We start from the raw sequence: 21578 nt of genomic DNA on the forward strand, positions 1-21578 counted from the left end.
GTTGTGGAACTGACTCGTTGGCTGCTGGATACACCCTTCGAATCACCTCTGCTGAGGGAACTGAGAGAGCGGTTCGTGCTTACTTCGATGGCTGCCCGGCCACAGCGGGGCTTGACCATCGGCGTTTTCCTAGAATGGCTAGGAAGACTTGGGAGGCTCAAAGCTCGGCACGAGCTTGTGCCTGGGTCCCCAGGCGGGAGGCGGTCTGCGGCGCCTGGCGGAGCGCGAACGCTGACGTGCATCCCGGCCCTGGCGTTGCGAGGTGGGCGGTGGGGGCGCTGTTTTACGAGCGAGCGACTGCTTCCTAGCGCGGCCCGCTGCAGAACTAGAGCGCCGCGGCAGAAAATGTCTCATGGCCTGGGACGTTTGCTGCACCTCTGTATACCGCTCCGTGAAGCCCTTCACCGAGGGACCGAACAAACCCGCTGGTGACACGGGGGCGTCGAGGAAAGTGGCGCGGTCAGACTCGGACATGTCGGACAGCGTCAGCCACAAGTGACGCTCAGTGACGGTGAGGGCGGCCATGTTGCGGCCGATAGCTTGGTAGCTCTGAGAGCTAAGTCTGTTGCGCTTCTCAAGTCCGTCACGCGCTCTGCAGATGGGCCAGCCTCGTCCAGTGACCGGAGAAGGTTGGCCTGGTGGATCTGTAAAACGGCCATAGTATGCAGAGCGGAGGCAGCTTGACCGGCGGCGGCGTAGGCGCAACCGATCAGCGATGAAGTCGTCCGGCAGGCTTTAGTGGGTAGGCTCGGCTTGGACCGCCATCCCGCAGAGGGCGGGCACAAGTGAGTCGCTACCGCTTCCTCAACGGGAGGAACACAAAGATATCCCCTGTCTTTCGCGCCGTCAACCGCGGAGAGCGTCGAAAAGACAGAGGATTTTAGCCTGGCTGAGAACGGAGCTCCCCAGGACTTGGAGAGCTCATCATGCAGTTCGGGGAGGAAGGGAGCGGGCCTCGAAACAGGTGCAGAGCGGCGTCCAGGCAGAAAGCAGCCGTCCAACCTGTTAGGCGCGGGCTCCTTGGGCGTTGACCACTCGAGGCCGAGGTCTTCTACGGCCTTAGTAACAAGGCGGAGAAACTCGGCGTCGACAGAAGCCCTCACGCTGGATTCCTGCGTCGATGGGGCGGGGTCCGGGATGGACCAGCCCTCACTCTTGGACGCCAGTATGGAACAGCTGTCTTCCTCCTCGATGTCCCGCTCCATTTCGTCGGGCGCCGCGACAGCGGGGCACTGGCCGTCGAGAAAAGAGACGGGGGACTCAGAGAAAGAAGCTCGTGGGGACCCCGCCGGCGAGTGCTCTTTCACGGAGACTTCTGGTGGCCTTTGTGAGCGGCGCTTTTTACGGCGCGGCCCAGCAGAAGGCGTAGAGGTAGCGGTTTTGGTGGCGAACAAAGCCTGTCGAGCCCGCAGGGTCCCAGAGGCAAAGATTCGCACTCACGGCAGCCGCCCTCGGCGAGCGCGTGATCCGCGTGTGGCCCTTTCCCAGGCAGGAAGCGCACAGCTCGTGGCGGTCCCCGTTGCTGAGAATGGCTCGGCACGAGCCGCAGGACATGATGGGCATTGAAAAATGCCTTTGCTCTTTTAGGAAGAGAAACGTGCGTGTCGCAGCAGCGAACACACACGGAGAGATTTGAAAAAGGATATGAGCGCCGGGAGCGCAGCAGGTACGGCGAGCGAAGGTGGCGAATATCCAGCCGGGTCCTTGACTCGAGCTCGTCCCGCAGATATGCTGAACGACGGCGTTGCTTCTCTCTCTGAATTATTATATATTGTATATTGTATATTATATATATATTATTATATATTATTATATATATATATATATATATATTATGATTATTATATTTTCATGTCAATCTGTGTTCATTTTGACCACGAACCATGCACTGTCACTTTAATTCAGCATGTGCAGCACAGCAAAAATAGACTCGGTGCGGAAACGATCGCTGCACTGCTGTATACACACCGCACTTGGAACGGATCACCGGACTGCATCCGCGTGCAGTGTGAAAGCTCTTGACCTCTCCACTTTTGCGACACGACTGTCGCGTGGTGTCGCAACGCCTCCCCACATTTGTACGTTGATGGGCGTTAGCGCTACGGGTGTGGTTTTGAGCGGGAAATTTTGCGTATTAGAACAGAGGACCTGCGAGAGACTTCCCCCCATCTCCATATGCTCTACTTCTATTGGATATTCGCGTCGAGTTCAATGGAATTCATTTGCATAAAGATGGGCATCATTTTTCCAAATGAAGCACTGCCTTCCCGGAATGCTTTGCGGGCGCCTCAAAGTCGATCAGTCTGATCGAAGATCTCCTACTCTCTTTAGTGAATATATGGCTAGAAAAAAACACTGTTTTTAAGGTAAGAAACTTAGGTAGCTTCGAAGGTAGCCACAGATGGTTCTGGTTTGGGCTGCAAGCCTCAACCTCAAAGTGCCATGAAGGAAACGTGTTATCAGAGGGTTTCTCCCACAGATAATCCACCCAAAGGGACGTGGTAGGCCACTATGGCCGACACGCACACCTTCACACCATTTTCTAACCAGACGCGATGCAATTAGATTCCAGCGACAAATAATTTGTCTGTCCACACTAGACGCGACGCACTGCGAGATGCTCAAAATCAATCTAAACCCACAGCTGATCAGAACAGCGTGTGGGCGGAGTCTCACGGCAAGTGCACAGCACCAGAGAGTAGTTTTGACGCACTCGCAAGAAAATGAGTAGGCTACATATTCAAATTCACAAATATTACACCATTTAAACATTATTAAAAATACATAGGCTACTGAGTTACTAAAACAATCTTTGTCAAAGAATACACTTGTTTGTTCACAGTCTGAACGTTCTTCTTTTATTTATTTATAATTTATTATTATAAATTTATTTCTTTTATAAAAATGTTATATAAAGAGATCAATAGTTCTATCTCACTATCATTTGGAACATCCCAAAGAGGAATAAGACAAGGATGTCCCATTTCCCCTTTCCTATTTATCTTAGCGTTAGAAATGCTTGCTATTTTGATAGATAAAAACAGCAACTTTGACAAGTTGAGTGTATTTGGAAGACAAATTGGTATTAGTCAATTAGCCGATGATACAGTGATCTTTTTAAAGGACCAATATCAAATTGATAAAGCCATCCAATTTATTAATCTGTTCTCCAAAGCATCAGGCCTACACTTAAACTTAAATAAATGTGAGTTATTTGCAATTCATGGCAGCGAACTAGACTCTTTAAATAACATACCGATAAAAACATCTGTAAAATACTTGGGGAAAACTATTACTAGAGATAGCAATCTAAGCGTCCAAGAAAATTTTATAAAAATCTTTCAAAAGCTAAAATTATTCTCAATAACTGGATACAAAGAGATATCTCAATTTTTGGAAGAGTTTTGTTAACCAAAATGGAACTGCTCTCTAGGTTTGTTTACCCAGCCTCCTTGCTTGCTATCCCACCTCACTTACTAAAAGAATGTAACATTGCAATATTTAACTTTATTTGGAAAAATAAGGATCACTATATTAACAAAAATGATTTAGTTCACAGTTACAAAGAAGGAGGATTAAATGTTATTGACTTAGAAATAATGAATAATGTTTTAAAAACTCAGTGGTTAAAATCTTTTCTTTGTAATACAAACGGCTCATGGTTTACTGTTTCTTCTTCAATATTTCAGAAGGTTGGCTTGGAATTTTTGATTAGATGTGATTTTGAGTTGCACAAATTACCTCTTAAATTGTCTGCATTCCATCAACATGTTCTCCTTTATTGGAAGTTAGCTTTTTCCCACAATTTTAGTCCACACAAAACAAATCTTTATTTTATGAAAATTGGATTCAATATAATATTTTTCCCTGTTGGACATGATGGACAACTATGGTAATGTTTTCAATTACAATGATTTTTGTTTGAAACATGAATTTGTATGTCATCTTAAAGAGTTTTACAAAATTGTAAATGCCATACCCAAAAACATGGTGTTACTAGTAGAGGGGATTCTTTCACACTGTGACATTCTCTCTCCCATCTTCATCTCTGGGTGAATTATCTATTAGAGATCATAAATGCAACAACAAATATATTAGAAGTGTTTTTATTGATATTCATCCAAATATAATTAAACGTTACTATATTTTCAAAGATTTTAACACAGAGGAGGTGAAGGAATTGAGAATGAATTATCTTACCTTTCCAAGTCTCCCTAAAGTGAAAGAAGTTATTTTAAAATTATAAATGACATATTCCCATCTAAAGAATTCCTGAAATCTAAATATGATATCGGAGAAAACTCTTGTCAATTTTGTGATACGAATATTGAAACCACTGAACATTTTTGTAATCACTCACAATTGTTTTGGTCTCAATTGTACAGTAAACTGTCAGGTATATGTATTGTATGTATGTATGTATGTATTTACATGTGTAAATCCCCTTGAATACAAACAAATTAAGTTTGGTGTACTTAAGAAAGATTGTCCACAGTACTACTTGGTTAATAATCTTGTTGAATTTGCTAAATACGTCATTCATAAATGCAGATTTTTTAATATAAAAAATATATTTGTATATTTGATTTGAGACTTCGTCGCTGTTACTTATTGTATTTTGAAATTATGTCTGCCTTTTGAAAATTGTAAGTTAATATTGTTTGTTCAATACCTATTTTGTCTGTAAATTTAAAAAAAAAAAAAAAAAGAATCTGATTAGATAGGCTACCTTTTATGTTGCGTCGTGTGTAGTTAGGACAAGATAACCCTGCAGAAAAACGGAAAATCTTGCAGGAACTCTTGTACTGAACCAGAAAAAAAAAACTAGCAAAAATTATGTTTAGTACTATATGAGCTTGTCTAAAAATGTGCTTCATAATACAAAAGACATTTTACAAACAAATAGTATATGGTATATATATATATATATATATATATATATATATATATATATATATATATATATATATATATATAAAACATTTTTCAGAAAATATAAAATCAAATATAAATAACAATCCTGACCTGCAAGCATCACACAAAATGAATTTTTAAAACTGTTGTAGAAAACTACATATGATCTCTGAAATAATGCAAATGTCACATTTATTTTGTTGTTTTAATTCATAAACTGTAGATAACTTACGGTTATATATTTGCTTTGTTCAGTGCTGATATCTTTGTCTTGGCATGTTACTCTCTGTCTCTGCCAAATTTTTCCTTTAGGCATTGCACCTTATCAAATACAATGAGCAGCCCACAGCAAGAAAGTTCAAAGTTTATTTGTGACATCATCTACAGTATATGGCAGATATTTGTTTTTAAAGTGCACACTTTTACTTGGTTCGCTAGTGATATCAATTCTACAGAGAAGAATTTCTACTTCTTTTCAACACTATGACCAGATCTGTGCACACTTGCTTATTATTAAAGCAACATAACTATTGATTTGATTCAGTGGTGCCCATTTAACTGCCTGCTATCAGTATCTGGACTGTGAACTTGAGATAGAGCAATGAGGGAAAGAGAGTTTACATGAGGTAATGAGAGATCACGCAGGGGAGTGCATAAACTGTTGAATTTTGTGAAGAAAGACAGAATGCCACATGCACAGGCAAATGTCTCAATAAAAAGTTGGTATGATTAGATCATACACATCTTCTCATACAGTTTTCAGTTTCATACACAGCTCTTTTTTCACATCATTACAGACAGACATGGTAGTGTAATGGTTGGAGATTACATTTTCTCAGGAAATGTATAAAAGGGTTTTAGAAACAAATGCATAGACTGTGGGAAAATTCAATATTATTCCATTAAACATATTGCAACATACAATTTGAATCTGCAACAGCATATGACGCACATAAAGTTAAAAATATGGAGAGAGTGAATATCAGAACAACTGCAAACAATGTTATTTCAATGTTTGTCAAGTAATATGAGTACAAAGGTAGTTTGTAGGACTCTACAGAGGTGAACAACAACTTTTTCTCATTACACACTCAATCCAGAAGAGGATCATAACTGGAGTACAGGGTTATGAAATATATTATAAAATGCTTGGCTAAAGAGTCTTTAACTGTAGAGGATAAAGTAACAATACATCCTTCTAAATACAGGTACAGGTTTTTGGTCCAATAAGTAATACCCGTCTTATCTGAATTTAATAAAACAAAATTAAAAATTTAATTATCTTTAACGCACTCTGTCAACTTGGATAATTTAGAGATTGCATATGGTCGTGATAAAATATATAACTGAGTATCATCGGCATAACAGTGGAAACTAATTCCATGTTTTCTTATAATATTCCCGAGTGGCAGCATATATATTGAAAACAGCAGAGGGCCTAACACAGATCCTTGTGCCTGAATACCAGTGTAATAATTTTAAAGTCGATCTAAGAGTATTTTATGATCTATAGTGTTTAATGCAGCACTAAGATCAAGAAAAACTAGTATAAAGATACAGCCTTGGTCAGAAGCTACATAGCAAGTTTCTGTGGTATGATTTAATTATGATGAATTAAAGTGACAGTGCATGGTTCGTGGTCAAAATGAACACAGATTGACATGAAAATGTAGTACCATGGCTACCTCGCTACCATGGCTACCACCCCTGCTGCTACAGGAGCTGCCCACATGCGCGCACCCGTTTGACTCGAGGAGGCGAAGAGGCACGGAAGCTAGGAAGAATCACAATTATGGCAGAGAAAGAGCAGTCAAAATTCCCAGTACCTGCATATACAGTCAGCGAAGGCAAACAAGGCAAAAAAAGGAAGACAGTATTCGAAAAGGCTATGACCAAAAAGTCTTTGGATAAAGCAAGAAGTCAGACGAGAGTCAATATCGGCGTGGCTTTCCAGCGGTGGCGACAACTGAGGGACCTCAAGGGTCATAATGATAAAGTTAGGTATTTTATTACATGTGATTCTGACATGATGTCAATACATGCACTGCACTCCTCTCCGCTCGGCGCTGGCAAACGCGTTCTCCAGCTGAGCGGTCGTCATCACGCGTTCATATGTTTTGGGGGCGTGGCTTTGGAAGGAGCCCAGAAGGGAGGGGGGGTGGGAGTGAATGGAATAAGTAGCTGTGTTTATTGCAGCCCTGAGAGGACTACAGACACTCAATTTTTATACTCTCTTTTTCAGAGTACTTACATTTTAATTATGTATTGGTATATAAAGACAGTTTAAACAAATTTGGGAAAAATTCCCAAGTATTCCCTACCCTGCCTTTAAATTCCTCATTTGATACATTGCTTCTAATTCTTGCTTCAAAACAAAATATAGAAAAAAAAAAAAAAAAAAAAGCAATCACATTTGATCAAGCAACACAGTTAATACAAAAAGAGAAGAAAAAAAATTCACATTAAATTCCCTTCACAGGGATTTAACCTCTCAGTTTTCAAAACGAGTTCGGTCTCACAGTATCTCAAGTTATATTCAACCTTGTGAATATGGCTGAAATCGTTAAACGGGTTACTCAGTCTCTCCTCTTGACTGAATCCTTGCGAATAAACAGTGAAAAGACTAAGTGCTGTTAGTTCAATTTCCTACCATCCAAATCGGCAACGATAATCAGTTCACACAATCACGACTCGCTGTTATCCGTGCGGCTCGCCAGTCCCGACTCCCTCCGCGAACACGAGAGTTAGAACGAAAACCAGGAATCCAGGAACTCCAATCCGGAAAGCATCAATTCACAGCCAGCACTCAGGATGATGAAATAATCAGGAAAGATAACAACAACAAAAAGAAGGAAAACAGGGAAAAGAAAAAACCTGACCTTGAATACAAGATCACGAAAAAATCCTAGTTAGTTTTCTCCATAGCATACACATTACATAATTTACCATTGTTTGTAACAGTATCAAAATGGCAATCATGTTTTACATACAACATGCTAGCACTCGTTCACCAAATGTGGTCGTAAAGAAAAATACATTAATAAAATAACTCAAGCAGATTTCTTATTTATATTTCACGAGCACATATGAGCATTTCATGAACATTTCAGATTAATTATCGCAGGAGATACGTCTGTGATAATTAATGCGATATGGCTCAGCTTGTCAGTGAACTATGGCTCTGTGTAGTAAATGCCGCTCCATCTGAAAGCAGGTGATGGCGATTTACCCCTAATCAAGGAACCAGCTTTACTGACGAGATGTGCATAACAATGTCATGAGATATATTGCCCAGCCCTAAGGTTAAGTAAAATATATCGGCTAATATAGTGCATATATTTAGCAAAAGAGTTAATTTCTTTGGTGAACTATAACAAGCTGTGGACACCGAATGACTTGCCTGAGGTTGTAATATTGGTGCGTTCAAGTCATCTCTTAAAGATCGTATTTACGCGTTGAACGCACATGAACGCCACCACAAAGACATAAATACGAGTGGGAAGCTCTGGGTTTTCTTTAAGCCCCGATCTTTACGAGTTGGGAGCATATCAGTGAGAAACATGGCAGAATACCACAATACTTACACTGTGTGTGTAGGAATTTCTCCCATCTAGTGGTGAAATTGTATTTTGCATTCAAACGAATAGTGCTCTCTAGCGCCTCGCTTTTTCAAATGCGTGTTGCAACTACGGTAGCCGTTATGTACCAAGAAGCTATGAGAACATGTCTTCCAATAGCACTTCATTGAGTTTAACTAAACTTGTTCTACTGTTATGCTGCCTATATAATGAATTACACAACCAAGCAATGAAAAAAAGCTTGTAATTTAGACCTCTTACATTGACTTACATGTCGAGAAGAAAGCAGGCAACTTCAGCGTCCCTTTCAAAGTCTTTCTCCTTCATTAGCTCTTTCCACCTGGGAAAAGCTATCCCAAGATTTACCATCGTTTTTTAAATCTTTTTTGAGCCGGTCACGTTTCCTCTTAGATAATTTTTTTTTGCTTTTTTGTCGACGAAGATTCCTTCTCCTGTGGCTCGGCATAAGTATGATCCTGCATTATGAAGTACCGTGCAGCCTTTCAAATTTCCCGGGGCAGTGACAAGCACCTCTATAATTGATCTCCTTGTCCGTTTCAGCTGGTTTCAGTCACGTGACGCTGGCTCTGAACGAAAACACTGTGGAGACGCGTTGAGGTAGGCTAGTGCTTTTTGTCCCTCTCTGCTATTACAGTTTTTCAAAATGGCGGAACGACATGGAAACCTCCTTGGACTTACCCATCCAAATGTAAATAAAAATAAGAAATTTAAGTCAGATCATTGGCAGAGGTAATTTTGCACCAATTACGACAAATTTATGAATAAAGGCATTGATTTTTGCTAATAAAATACTAAAAAAACTACACAGTGTACCTTTAAAATTATTTAGCAGTTATATTGTCAGGCTTTTCTATATACAGCGAAGGAAGCTAATTCCCTGCACAGAAAATGATGGCATTATAATATGACAATGTAATATGTAACGATAAAGTTTGCAGTGGCTTCATAAATTAATTAAAAACATAAAAAAGTGATGCACATTTCTTTGTTCTTAATTTTTTTGAACTAGAGTTTAAGAACCTTGCTGTATTTCTGTCAAGTCAAGTTAAGTCATCTTCATTTATATAGCACTTTTAATAATGTAGATTGTTCCAAAGCAGCTTTACATTGATAATAGGAAATTAAAGTAACAGAGATTGTTTTGGCTTTATAGCAGCTCTAGAATAAAGTTATTGTCTAAAGTTAGTTGGATTGATTCACTTCTGTCGCAACGATCATTAGTTATTAACTTAGGGGCCGCTAACATGACACCGTTTTAACAGAAAACTCTTAAAGGGATAGTTCACTTTGAAATAAATTTTTGATATGTTTTACCTCAAGGCCATCCAAGATGTAGGTGTCTTTGTTTCCGCAGTAGTTTCAATTTTGATATTTTTAGGTCAAACCGTTCTTGTCTGTCAGTCATATAATGCAGGTCGATGGTCACTGTTTCAAAACACAAGCACAGAGTCCAAATTAAAACAATTCCCCATCGTCCAAATGAAACAATTCCCCATCATAAGTGCACATTGATGGCCTAAGACACGAAACGAGCGGTTTGTGTGAGAAAACGAACAGTATTTATATCGTTGTTATCTCTTGAAAACAACACACGTCCAAATGATCGAGATGGTCCTCAATGCAGTACAAAAGATCCAGGGGGAGGAGTCGGATCCAGATCCAACTCCTCCCACCTTACATACCTAAACCTACCCAACTCCACCCCCTGATCCCTAGACCCACCCCTAAACCTACCAATCTCCACCCCTTATATGAGATCCGACTCCTCCCCCCGGATCTTTTGTACTGCATTGAGGTGCTACTGGAATGATCTGACGGCGCGGGCGGGTATAGATATATTCATAGATGTCGCCTTGGCTACTGCAGTTCATTGGAACGAAACCGTAGCCAAGCGACATCTAGTGTATACATCTATACCCGCGCGCGTGCGGGTATAGATGTATACTCTAGATGTCGCCTTCGCTACTGCAGTTCATTGGAACGAAACCGTAGCCAAGGCGACATCTATGAATATATCTATACCCGCCCGCGCCGTCAGATCATTTGGACGTGTGTTGTTTTCAAGAGATAACAACGATATAAATACTGTTCGTTTTCTCACACAAACCGCTCGTTTCGTGTCTTAGGCCATCAATGTGTACTTATGATGGGGATTGTTTCATTTGGACGATGGGGAATTGTTTTAATTTGGACTCTGTGCTTGTGTTTTGAAACAGTGACCATCAACCTGCATTATATGACTGACAGACAAGAACGGTTTGACCTAAAAATATCAAAATTGAAACTACTGCGGAAACAAAGACACCTACATCTTGGATGGCCTTGAGGTAAGCTAAAACATATCAAAAATTAATTTCAAAGTGAACTATCCCTTTAAGTTCTTTCTGCGCAAACTTCAAAAATGCGAACCAGTGAGAACGCCGATGGCATGCACATGCACATTACGAGTTCAGTCTATAGGTATGTGCGTTTGAATATATGTGCGCAAGCGTGTAGTCCTTCCCTAGAAATCAACCCTCAACATACTACTTGTCTGGCCTTAAAATTTATAATACAGAATTTGTATCGCTTCCGGAATCATCCAGACAACGCTTTAGAAAGGTAAAGGGAGGGGAGGGAGGCCTTCACAGGGGAGATACTAGTAGACATTTCAAGACTGCGCTGTCGTCGCGTCCAGGCGCAGGTCCTTCGTCAGATCTGGATACAGCCTGGATCCGGCGGATTGCGGTAAACCTCGGGATAAACAGAGAGACTAATATTAGCGTAGATGCCATTCTTCTTATGATGTAACGAGTACATCAGGATTTATGGGAAGTGTTCCCGGTTCCGGCTGACCTAATCTATGCAGCCTAACATTGAATGATAGAAGTCTATAATGTGTTATGTGTATGCTAGGCCAAAGAGATGCGTTTTTAGTCTAGCTTTGAACTGGACCCATTGAGACACATTTGGCAGAAGTTTCCACGCTGCTAAACAGTCTACAAAGGGAATCCGTCAGATGGGGGCAGAGTTAGAAGATTGATTTCCTGAGACCTCCATTCTCTGAGGACCATCATTCTCTTTAGCCGATTTTAATATGATTTTCCAACATGTGAAATGCAAATCCTGCCTGCAAAGTTGCCTTTCTGCAGTTATTCATGTTATTTCTTAGATGTATTTATCCAAAAAAATAATTATAAATCTTCTAGAAATTCGACATATCAAATGTACTGACAATTGTCACGGAATGAACAGGCTCAGACGAGATGTGAGTGACAATAATCTTTATTATAAACAGAAGCATGGAACCAGGTGTTAAGCAGGTGAGTTGATAACTTGCAGAAGGATACTGGAACTTAACTGAAGGATAATACAGTCTCTCTGATGCAGGTAGATGATGGCTTATAACTGGAGATAGACGGAGGACTGAAGAAGGCAGGTGAAGACGGGCTGAAGCTGACGATGAGGATAACACAGGTAAGTATCAAGGTGAGTAGTGTGATGAGTCTGTGAGTCTTAGTAGAGACGAGACCAGATGATGACTGAAGGGTGAATGCTGAATATAAAGGGGTGAGATGATGACGAGGTACAGGTGATGATGATAATTACTCAGGGGAGAGTGAGTGCAGGTGCGCCAAAGAGGATCCTGGGGAATGTAGTGCAGAGAAGACAGACGGTGAATGTGACAACAATGTGGTGACAGACACATTGTCTAGAGCTCCAGTCTTCTTAACTGTTGACTACCCAAGTTTTTTTTTTTTTTTTTTACTCTCTTAAATTGCTTCTACAGGGCCATAGTTGCTGAGGACATTGGGAATAATACGGAGTGGTGTGTGTTTTCCAGTATGGGGGGATATCGGGTGAAGGGTTAGGCTGGGTTTCATAAATGGACACCCTTTTCTATGGGTGTTATGAACCCAGTATGGGTCATATTTGTTGGTTGTTTGTTTTTTCCTCTGTTTGTTTTTCAGGATGGAGTTAGGGTGAGTTAGGGGAGCTGATGCTGGCGATTTTAAGCAGTTCCCTTCAGCTGTGACAACGCGCACTCTCCCATTCTCGTGACGGTTTTGTACCGGTGTTGTGCCGAATTTTGACACCCTGCCAAATTATTACCCCTGTCGTTGAAGTCAGTACCTGATTTCCTAATCCTAACCCCACCCATAATCCTAACCCTTCCCCCACAACTAATCCTAAACCTACCAATGCTAGGGAGGGTAATAATTTGGCGGGGGTCGAAATTCAGCACAACACCGAATTCAGTTGTTTTCTTTTCGTTTCATCTTTTTCCTATTTAAAGTGTAAGTTGCAGGTTAAATTTTTCACGAAGATAATGCAATGTGTTTATTAAACATAAAGATAAGAACTGCCCACCATTGTTTTTTATACCAAAATGCTGATATAATATGAAAAGTTGGCACTTTTAACAGTGGTTTTAACCGCTCCCGCTCCCTTCCACTAGATGGAGCGTGACGTCACAAGAGGAACTCACTAGTAGAGTTACCGGCATAGTCATAGCTATAGATGCCTTACATAACTACAGACAAGTTGGTTGTATGTTTTATTTGATAAAAAAATTATGGATAAAATAACTCAACTGTTAACATACTCGTGTGTGCTGACTTCAAGGGGACCGTGATCCTGCCTGAAATGAGAATAAGCTATTCGCAAAACAAACGGGTTCAGGCACGTCAGATCAGCCGGTCGCGGGTCGAGCTGCTCCACTAAACTAAACGCGTTCACCTCACGGCAGCACACACTCTCCACTGCTGATAGCCCACACACACACAGTGATGGGGACATCGATCTCTCTTTTTCTTTTCTGACAATAAACATCGCTAATTAAATCGTGAGAAATTGATAACGCGTGGACTGAGGAAGGGTATTACATGACGTTTGAGGCGTCGATGAGACTAGCGATTGCGCCTGACGTGCATCTCTAACGTGCAGCTCTGATTTGGACTGACTTAACGTTACTGTAAGTAAATAATGTCTTCAGTCGTTGTCCCTCCTTGCTATTCTACATGACGGCAATATTTTGAAAAGACTTGCTTGTTCTGTTATATTATCCGGGTTAAGTTTGCACCAGGCTAGACTTGCTCTAACGTAGCTAACGTTACTCACCGGGACACCTGGCTAACCCTCCACTCATTCTCCTCACACCAAGCATTAATAACTCTTTGAGTGCCATGGCTCCCCTCTCTCACGCCTGACCAGTTAAAAATTGTAGGGCTGTGGTCCATAAAGAATTTGATGGTTTCCCACATCCTCAGTCGTTCTCCAAATAGCCATAATACAGTAGGAATCTAGCAGAGTATGGGTTGCGAGTTCCTCTTGTGACGTCATCACCCAGTAACTGAAAAACACGCTACGTTTGAAGAAACCCTAATAAATGTTATTTTAACGCATTTTAAGACAGAAATAATTAAATATATACATATAGAGCACTTTAATGTACACATTAATTGGCTGTGGTGGTTAACCTGCAACTTACACTTTAATTCTTCTTACTTTAATAGATGTTATTCCTTTTGATCATTATCCAACGTGTTGTCTCCTCCTTTGTTGCAGCTTGCGAGCCGCCGTGACAGTGTGTGTGTGTGTGTGTGTGTGTGTGTGTGTGTGTGTGTGTGTGTGTGTGTGTGTGTGAGTGTGTGTGTGTGTGTGTGTGTGAACATATCTACTTCTTTTTTCACTTCTCTAAACTCCACACCACCAAATACCAAACGGTCTGAAGAGATTGGACTAAAGTTTTCTCAGAAGCTAAGAGTTGTTTTGTTGCAATCGATGTGTAATCCACACTGGCGGTTTCAGGGACAACAGAGATTGTGACTGTACTAACATTGTAGCTGTAAGGTGTACTTCATTCTTCATCTTTTAGCTAATACTGAATTTTAAATTGTACAACTCAGCTATTGCATGGATCCCAGATTATATCATCTAAATCTCACTGTCAGACTTAATAATAAATTGTCTGGCATCATCTTAACCAAAACAGGAGCCCATATTTTCCCCCTTTTTATTGACCCTTTATACTGCTGAATCTGATTGTCTTGTCAACTACAAAAGTTTTCAGATATTACTGCACTTTTGGGTCTACTTAAAGCAATGACCTGGCCTACAAAAAAAAAAAAGAGATTGAATAATTTTTAACTCTTGTGATGAATTTTTTTTATTGAATGTTGACAAGACAAAAGAGTTAAATGTGTTTTAAGGCTTACCCTGGAGTTGGTTCACCCTCTGCCGATGATCAGAAAATGTATATATAATGCATAATTACACAAAACAGAACTTGACACATAATTAGGCTATATTTCTAAATGACTATCTCTCGACAACCTGTCACCTTCAACTATTTTAATGGCGAGAGTACACTCAAAGTCTTTGTTACACATCAATATGCTAGAGATTGATTGCTATTTGGTATCTATTGTTTTTATTATTGTGTTGTTATAGTAACTGAAAAGCTTTTGTGCCTCTGTTTACGAGGCATAATGCAAAGGAGTTTTGGTGTAGTTTGTAGGATGGACTATCTTGTGTTTTGTTAATATAGAACTTGGTCTATATCAGTAATAATAAATACAGGATGTTATTGTGGTGAAAGTTTCTCAGATCATAAAAAATATTCTATACGTTCTAGCAACGACCCTGACACGATAATGTCCTTTATTTTCAATGAGTACAGCATATTTTATACCGTTTTAACATGTATACAATATTGCCTACATTTAGACTCGTTTAACAAATATTAGAAGTAAAAATGAAACATTTAGAAGTAATTCAAGTTTAATCGACCAGTCTCTGTTATCCCATTTCCCTTTCTTCTAATGGTGTGGTAAAGTCGCAGCCTAAAGCTTTGGAAGTATAAGTTTAGATTAAACATTGTGTACTTTAAGGCAATACGCTAGGTTATTGTTTAAGTGCTTATACAAAACAGAGCAACTCTTTAAGTAGATAATATAGTAAGATGCGGGATGTGATCTGATCAGACTGTCTCAGTAAGAACAGTCCATCGACAATACCAAACGGGTGTGGGATTTACTTTTAAACAATTTTTTAAAAGTTTGATCATGTTGGTTTAATCAGTGGATTGCCTGATTTGGCTTATTTTCCTGTGGACCCCTTGTGGAGTCGAGGTGTATTTTAGACACATTGTTATTTGAGAGGACTTGGTTTATTAAGCATTAATATCTGATGACTAACATTAATCACTGTTTTAAGCTAGCTAGAAATAACCTTGTCATTTTCATATCATGAGAATATTGGTTCGTTCAATTTGGGTCTATTGTTTTCTTACAGAATAGTTAATGTTGTTTTTACTATAAACTGAAGTGTTACTTAATTATTCAGATTGTTATTTTGTGTTGTTGAGTCAGGCCATCAGTATGTGCTATTAATTAGAGAATTTCTCTTGTATTAATTGAACAGTTAAGTAAACAATAAACATACATAGTAAAAAGTCTTCACTGTCTTAAATTGTGTCACACAAAAAGTAAAACAACATCTTTTTTTTATAAGCTTCAGATAAATGTTGTCCCACATATATTTTTACTTCCGAATCATTTGTTGTGATCTTATTGGCTGTTCTGTAGATTCTGTAGGTGTGTTAAATCGATCGCTTAAAAGCAGGAATTCTAATCTTGAACTTTGCAGAAGTGCTCTAAAGCTGTGAGCAGTCCTTCTCTCCTTTACTGCAATGAAGACTGTTGTGTTCACTTTGCTGGTTGTGGCTGTGGGTATGTAGATCTCTTATTCGTCATGATTCATGAAAATTGTTAGTTAATGCCTACACTTAGCCTATAGATAGTCTTTAGAAAGACTATTATACAGTAGATAGTTTTATTATTATTATTTATTATAGATTGTCTCTTTATTTTAGATATAATAAATAAGTCCCTTCTCACAGGTGTTGTTCCTAAATACCTACTGTAAAACATGCAACCGTTAAACCCCTTAAAAACCCAATCATGACCCAACCATACTTTCCAATTATAGACCTATTTCAAATGTATCATTTATTTCTAAAATCTTAGAGAAAGTTGTTTGGAACAACTGCAGAGTCATTTGGAGTTAAATAGTGTTTTTGAATAATTCCAATCTGGGTTTAGAAAATATCACAGTACTGTGTCAGCTTTATTAAAAGTTTTTAATGATATTTTATTGTCTGTTGACTCTTACTTCTGTGATACTCTTACTCTTGGAATTAAGTGCTGCCTTTGATACTGTGAACCACAAAATTCTTATCTCACGGCTTGAACAATGTGTGGGTATTGAAGGTTGCACTCTAGATTGGTTTAAGCCCTATCTGAATGCTAGAATGTTTTCTGTTTGTCTTGACGGGTTCTCTACTTCTGTTTCTGTTTTGGATTATGGAGTCCCTTAAGGCTCCATTCGGCCCCTGTTCTGTTCTCGTTGTATATGGAAATGTACAAGGAAATGTAATCATATTTCCCCAATACTACGTTCGTTGCACTGGCTGCCAGTTTGTTACAGAACTGATTTTAAAATTCTGCTTTTTGATTTTAAAGCCATGAACGGATTAGCTCCAAAATATCTCTCTGATCTTTTGAAATTAAATAACTCTGCTAGATCATTAAGGTCATCTCAACAAAGACTGCTGATGGTTCAGAGATCTAGACTTAAGACAAGGGGTGATCGTGCTTTTTCTATTGTTGGTCCAAAATTGTGGAATAGTCTTACTCTACCCCTAAGACTAGTATCCACAGAGTCTGTTTTCCTACCTCTTTTCACAGGCTTACAACTGTCCTTGATTTTAATGTTGAATGTTTTGATTGGTGTTTTCAATGTTATCTCCCTTTATCATTTTAGATATGTATCCTGTTTTACAGCACATTGGCCAACTACTGTTGCTTTTATTGAGCTGTATAAATAAAAGTTGATTGATTGATTGATTTTGCATAAATAAAAGAGCAATTCATTTTTTAATAAAGTTTACAGCACAGGTGATAAAATCATTGGAGGTTATGAATGTCCGCCCCACTCCCAGCCCTGGCAAGTACACCTTAGGGATGGGCAATCCAAGTGTGGAGGATCTTTGATTGATAAAAGATGGGTTGTGTCTGCAGCTCACTGCAGTTTCATGTGAGTATAATCTCCCTTTTTAAGTTGTATTTTTTGTTTTTGTTTCATGTTAAACCTACTTCCCCATGAAACATTCCTTTTTCTTTAAAAAGTATTTTTTTAAGGAATTGATTAGTAACTGGTTGTTGCTGCTTCCTCTTTCTAAATGTGTACACTGAAATTTGGCAATATTCTAATAGAATAAATATATTAGAGCTGAGCAAAATATTCCTTGTCAAATACACCTCTTTATCTCGACGTCTGCTTTCCACTTTCTAAACGTGTACACTGAAATTTGGCAATAGTCTAATAGAATAAATATTATATTAGAGCTGAGCAAAATACTCCTTATCAAATAGACCTTTTTATCTCAACGTCTACCTGGGAAAGCACAACTTGTCTGTTACTGAAGGCACAGAGCAGCGGATCGATGCAGAGAAGGAGATTCGTCATCCAAACTATAATGATCAGACTCTTAACAATGATATCATGCTGATCAAGCTGAGAAAGCCTGCCATCTTCAACAAGTATGTAAAGCCGATCCGTCTGGCAACCAGCTGCTCTTCTGCAGGGGAGCAGTGCTTGGTTTCTGGATGGGGAAACACTGGAGGTGCTGGTTGAATAATTAAAATCTTCTTATACTTATATATGGTTAGATATTAAACGTGCATTCAGTCATTATACAACTTTAGCACTGTTCATATTCTTTTTCCAGTTCGCACTGCTTCTGTCCTGCAGTGTTTGAAATTGCCTGTACTCTCAAGTGCGCAGTGTAGGGGAGCATATGGTGCACAAATAACTAAAAACATGTTCTGTGCTGGATTCATGGAGGGAGGCAAAGACTCGTGTCAGGTATGTTATTGACTCAGTCTTCCTTTTTGTATGAGTTTTATATTTTTATACAAACACGCAATTTTGTCCTTTTCATTTTCCAATTTTCTTCTCAGGGGGATTCTGGTGGCCCTGTGGTGTGTAATAGGGAATTGAAAGGTGTTGTTTCCTGGGGTGCAGGCTGTGCTAAGCCAGGCTTTCCTGGGGTTTATAATGAGGTGTGTCGATACACTGACTGGATCAAATCCATCATAGCTAATAACTAGCTCTTTGTTCATTCAGGCGTGTGTTTCCCAAAAGCATCGTTAGCCAACTATGGTCGCAAGTTCCGTTGTTATCAGCATAGTTCAACAAGTTGGTGTTTCCCGAAACCATAGTTCCAACAAACGTTCGCAAACAGCTGTCGTGGTTGGAACGACTACTCTCGACCTGTGGTTAGAAGCAGAGTTTATTATTTGCATGACAATAAATCCTTATGTGAAAACAAAATAAGCAAGCTGACATTCAATATAATCTGTATCTTTTATTTAAAATATATACAAATGTCATTTACGTCTGTTAGTTTGTCAAGAGATTTAAAGTACCATTTTTGAAGAGTGTGCATGTGCAAACGTGCTCTAGTACGTAAAAACGAACCTATGATTGAATAGCAAAAATAAACAAAAGCAAAATAACTTAGAAAATTTTTAAATAGTCCTCGGATGCCATGTTCGTAATTTACAGCAAAACGTCTAGCATTAATTCGATCGCAAACAGATTAATTAAAAGTAGTTTTTACTTCACCACCTGCATGACATCATTAACCAATGTGGTTGAACGACCAATTTGCGACAATGTGGTTTTGGGAAACAGTCGTGACTAGCTAGTTGATTTCTTCAACGATGCATCATACTATGGTAGTGAAGCAGCGAGTACGGGAAACACACCCCTGGTCGGGCCTTTACCAGTTAATTTCCCTGATAATCTGTAATTAAATTCAGTTTAAAACGTGTACGTGTATCTTTTATTTTTATATGGACATTGTTTTTAAGAATTATTTAATCATGGTTGCTCCCCACCCATTACACTGAGCTGCTACATGTCATAGCGGGGTGCTAAAGTGCCAACTAGTTTCTCCTTATGGATTATCCCTTTACCACTCTACAGATAAAGCGTTGTCGGGAAAATTCGGTTCGCGGATCTACCCCGAAGTGATAAAATTCTGTATCAAAATGTTAAGGCCAGACAAGTAGTTTTTTAAGGCTTGGTTTGTAGGGAATTACAAACCTGCACACATATATTCAAACGTGCTAATAGACTGAACTCGTAATACGCATGTGCACGCCATCAGCGTTCTCACAGGTTTCGCGTTTAAAGTCTGTGTAGAGTTTCCTGTTAAAACGGTGTTGAGTTAGCGGCCCCTAAGTTGATAACTAATGATCGTTGCGACCGAAGTGAATCAGTCAAATTAACTTTAGCTGGAAAATAACTTTCTTCAAGAACTGCTATAAAGCCAAAACAATCTCTGTTACTTTAAACTATCCTTGTATCTCTGTAAAGCCGCTTTGGAACAATCTACATTGTTAAAAGCGCTATATAAATGAAGATGACTTGACTTGACTACAGCAGAATGGCAAAATGAAGTAGCCTACCACACCATATGAGTGTGCAATGTCACATGGATATAGCCTTAGAATATCGACAACTAGACCATCAGATGTCATTTCTTTTTTTTTTCTTTTTTTTTTCATTTCTTTTTATTTGGGGTCATAGAGCATATTACATTCAAGTAGAATACGTTTTAACCCCCCCCCCTTTTTTTTTTTTTTTACATTAACAAAAAACAAACAAATAAAATAAAATAATACAAGTAATCAACAGCAATGCATTAAAAAAAATAAAAAAAATAAATAAAAATCATGTCTCACATACAAGTGTCATCACCACTAGATCCATTGAAGTGTTAAAGTTCCATTTTCAGAACAATCCACACCATCACAGGTACATTGTTAGCAATTATGTGGTCATGCAAGGTTAGTTATATGAAGAACCGGTCGCCAGATGTCCAGAAATCCGTCATTGTTATCATGTAGAAAATATGTAAGTCTCTCCAGAGGGAGTATCCTCAAGACCTCGGTGTACCAGTCCTCAATTGTAGGACAGTCACTGGAAATCCAAAATTTCAAAATAGTCTTTCTTGCTACATGAAGAAGAATTTCCATCAGTTTTTGCGTTATGCTTGTCCCTTGCATTGTCCACTTTAGCAGCAAGAACACAATGAAACGGTGAAAGTTCTAAATTATATCCCAATAGCGTGCTCACTTCATTTTTAACATCAGTCCAATATTTTTGGATTTTAACACACTTCCAAAACATATGTGCATATGTCCCTATTTCAATATTGCATTTACAGCAGTATGGTGAACTAAGGCCCAGCTTGCCTCTTAACAAAGGTGTAAAGTGGAGTCTGTGTAATATTTTAAATTGTGTTTCTCGGTCAGAGTTGCACCTCAAAATCTTGAGTGTGTTTTTTATCAGCAAAGACCATTTCTCTTCATTTATTTCTATCCCTAAATCAGTTTGCCATTGCCTATTAAGATGATCTGTTGTATATGTAATATTTGATGAAAATGTTTTATATACATGGGAAATAAATCTCTTTGGTTTATTATCTGTAAAAATGCGCTCCAAGAATGTCAGATTTGGGGGTTGTATTGATTTTGGGATATAATGTCTAATTTGTAGGTAACGGAAAAAATGAGACGAGTGTAAAGAATACCTGTTTTTTAAAGCCTCAAATGACTCCAATGACTCTCCTTCATACAGTTTGACAAGCTGGTCCAAACCTCTCTCATACCAAAGTTTAAACACAGAGTCTTGACATGATGGAATAAAGTCTGGATTTTGATATGTTGGGGCCAGTAGCGAAAAGTGATCTTTCAGTTTAAAAAACAACAACATTTTGTGCCATGTTTTAATAGTGTTCGACACAATGAAGTTGTTCTGCAATTCTAATTTAGTCTTTTTATAGGATATGAAAGGACAGTATTTTAATGATACAAGACCACAACAACTGGATTCTATATCAATCCATGTATTTGAAGCATCAGGATTCACCCATTCATATATATACCGCAATTGTACAGCCCAATAATAGAAACGAATATTTGGAACAGCTAAACCTGCCTGATCTCTATT

At 39.1% G+C, this 21578-nt stretch overlaps 1 protein-coding gene across 1 annotated transcript; it reads left to right on the forward strand.

Moving 5' to 3' along the window:
- Positions 1 to 16138: 16138 nt before the first annotated feature.
- On the forward strand, positions 16139 to 21056 carry LOC308694842 (trypsin-2-like). Its single transcript, XM_081372607.1, has 5 exons — positions 16139 to 16225; positions 17441 to 17591; positions 17930 to 18180; positions 18286 to 18422; positions 18518 to 21056. Exons 1-5 carry the CDS (start codon positions 16186 to 16188, stop codon positions 18665 to 18667), a joined length of 729 nt encoding a protein of 242 aa, XP_081228733.1. The 5' UTR covers positions 16139 to 16185; the 3' UTR covers positions 18668 to 21056.
- Positions 21057 to 21578: the final 522 nt, after the last annotated feature.

This window comes from Scardinius erythrophthalmus, assembly GCF_964197995.2.
Source record: "Scardinius erythrophthalmus genome assembly, chromosome: 8".
Classification (NCBI taxonomy): domain Eukaryota; kingdom Metazoa; phylum Chordata; class Actinopteri; order Cypriniformes; family Leuciscidae; genus Scardinius; species Scardinius erythrophthalmus.

Coding starts and splice junctions, on each gene's coding strand:
- LOC308694842 (XM_081372607.1), top strand. CDS start 16,186: ATGAAGACTGTTGTGTTCACTTTGCTGGTTGTGGCTGTGG. Junction 16,226..17,440: donor TTTGCTGGTTGTGGCTGTGG/GTATGTAGATCT, acceptor TTTTTAATAAAG/TTTACAGCACAGGTGATAAA. Junction 18,423..18,517: donor GAGGCAAAGACTCGTGTCAG/GTATGTTATTGA, acceptor TTTTCTTCTCAG/GGGGATTCTGGTGGCCCTGT.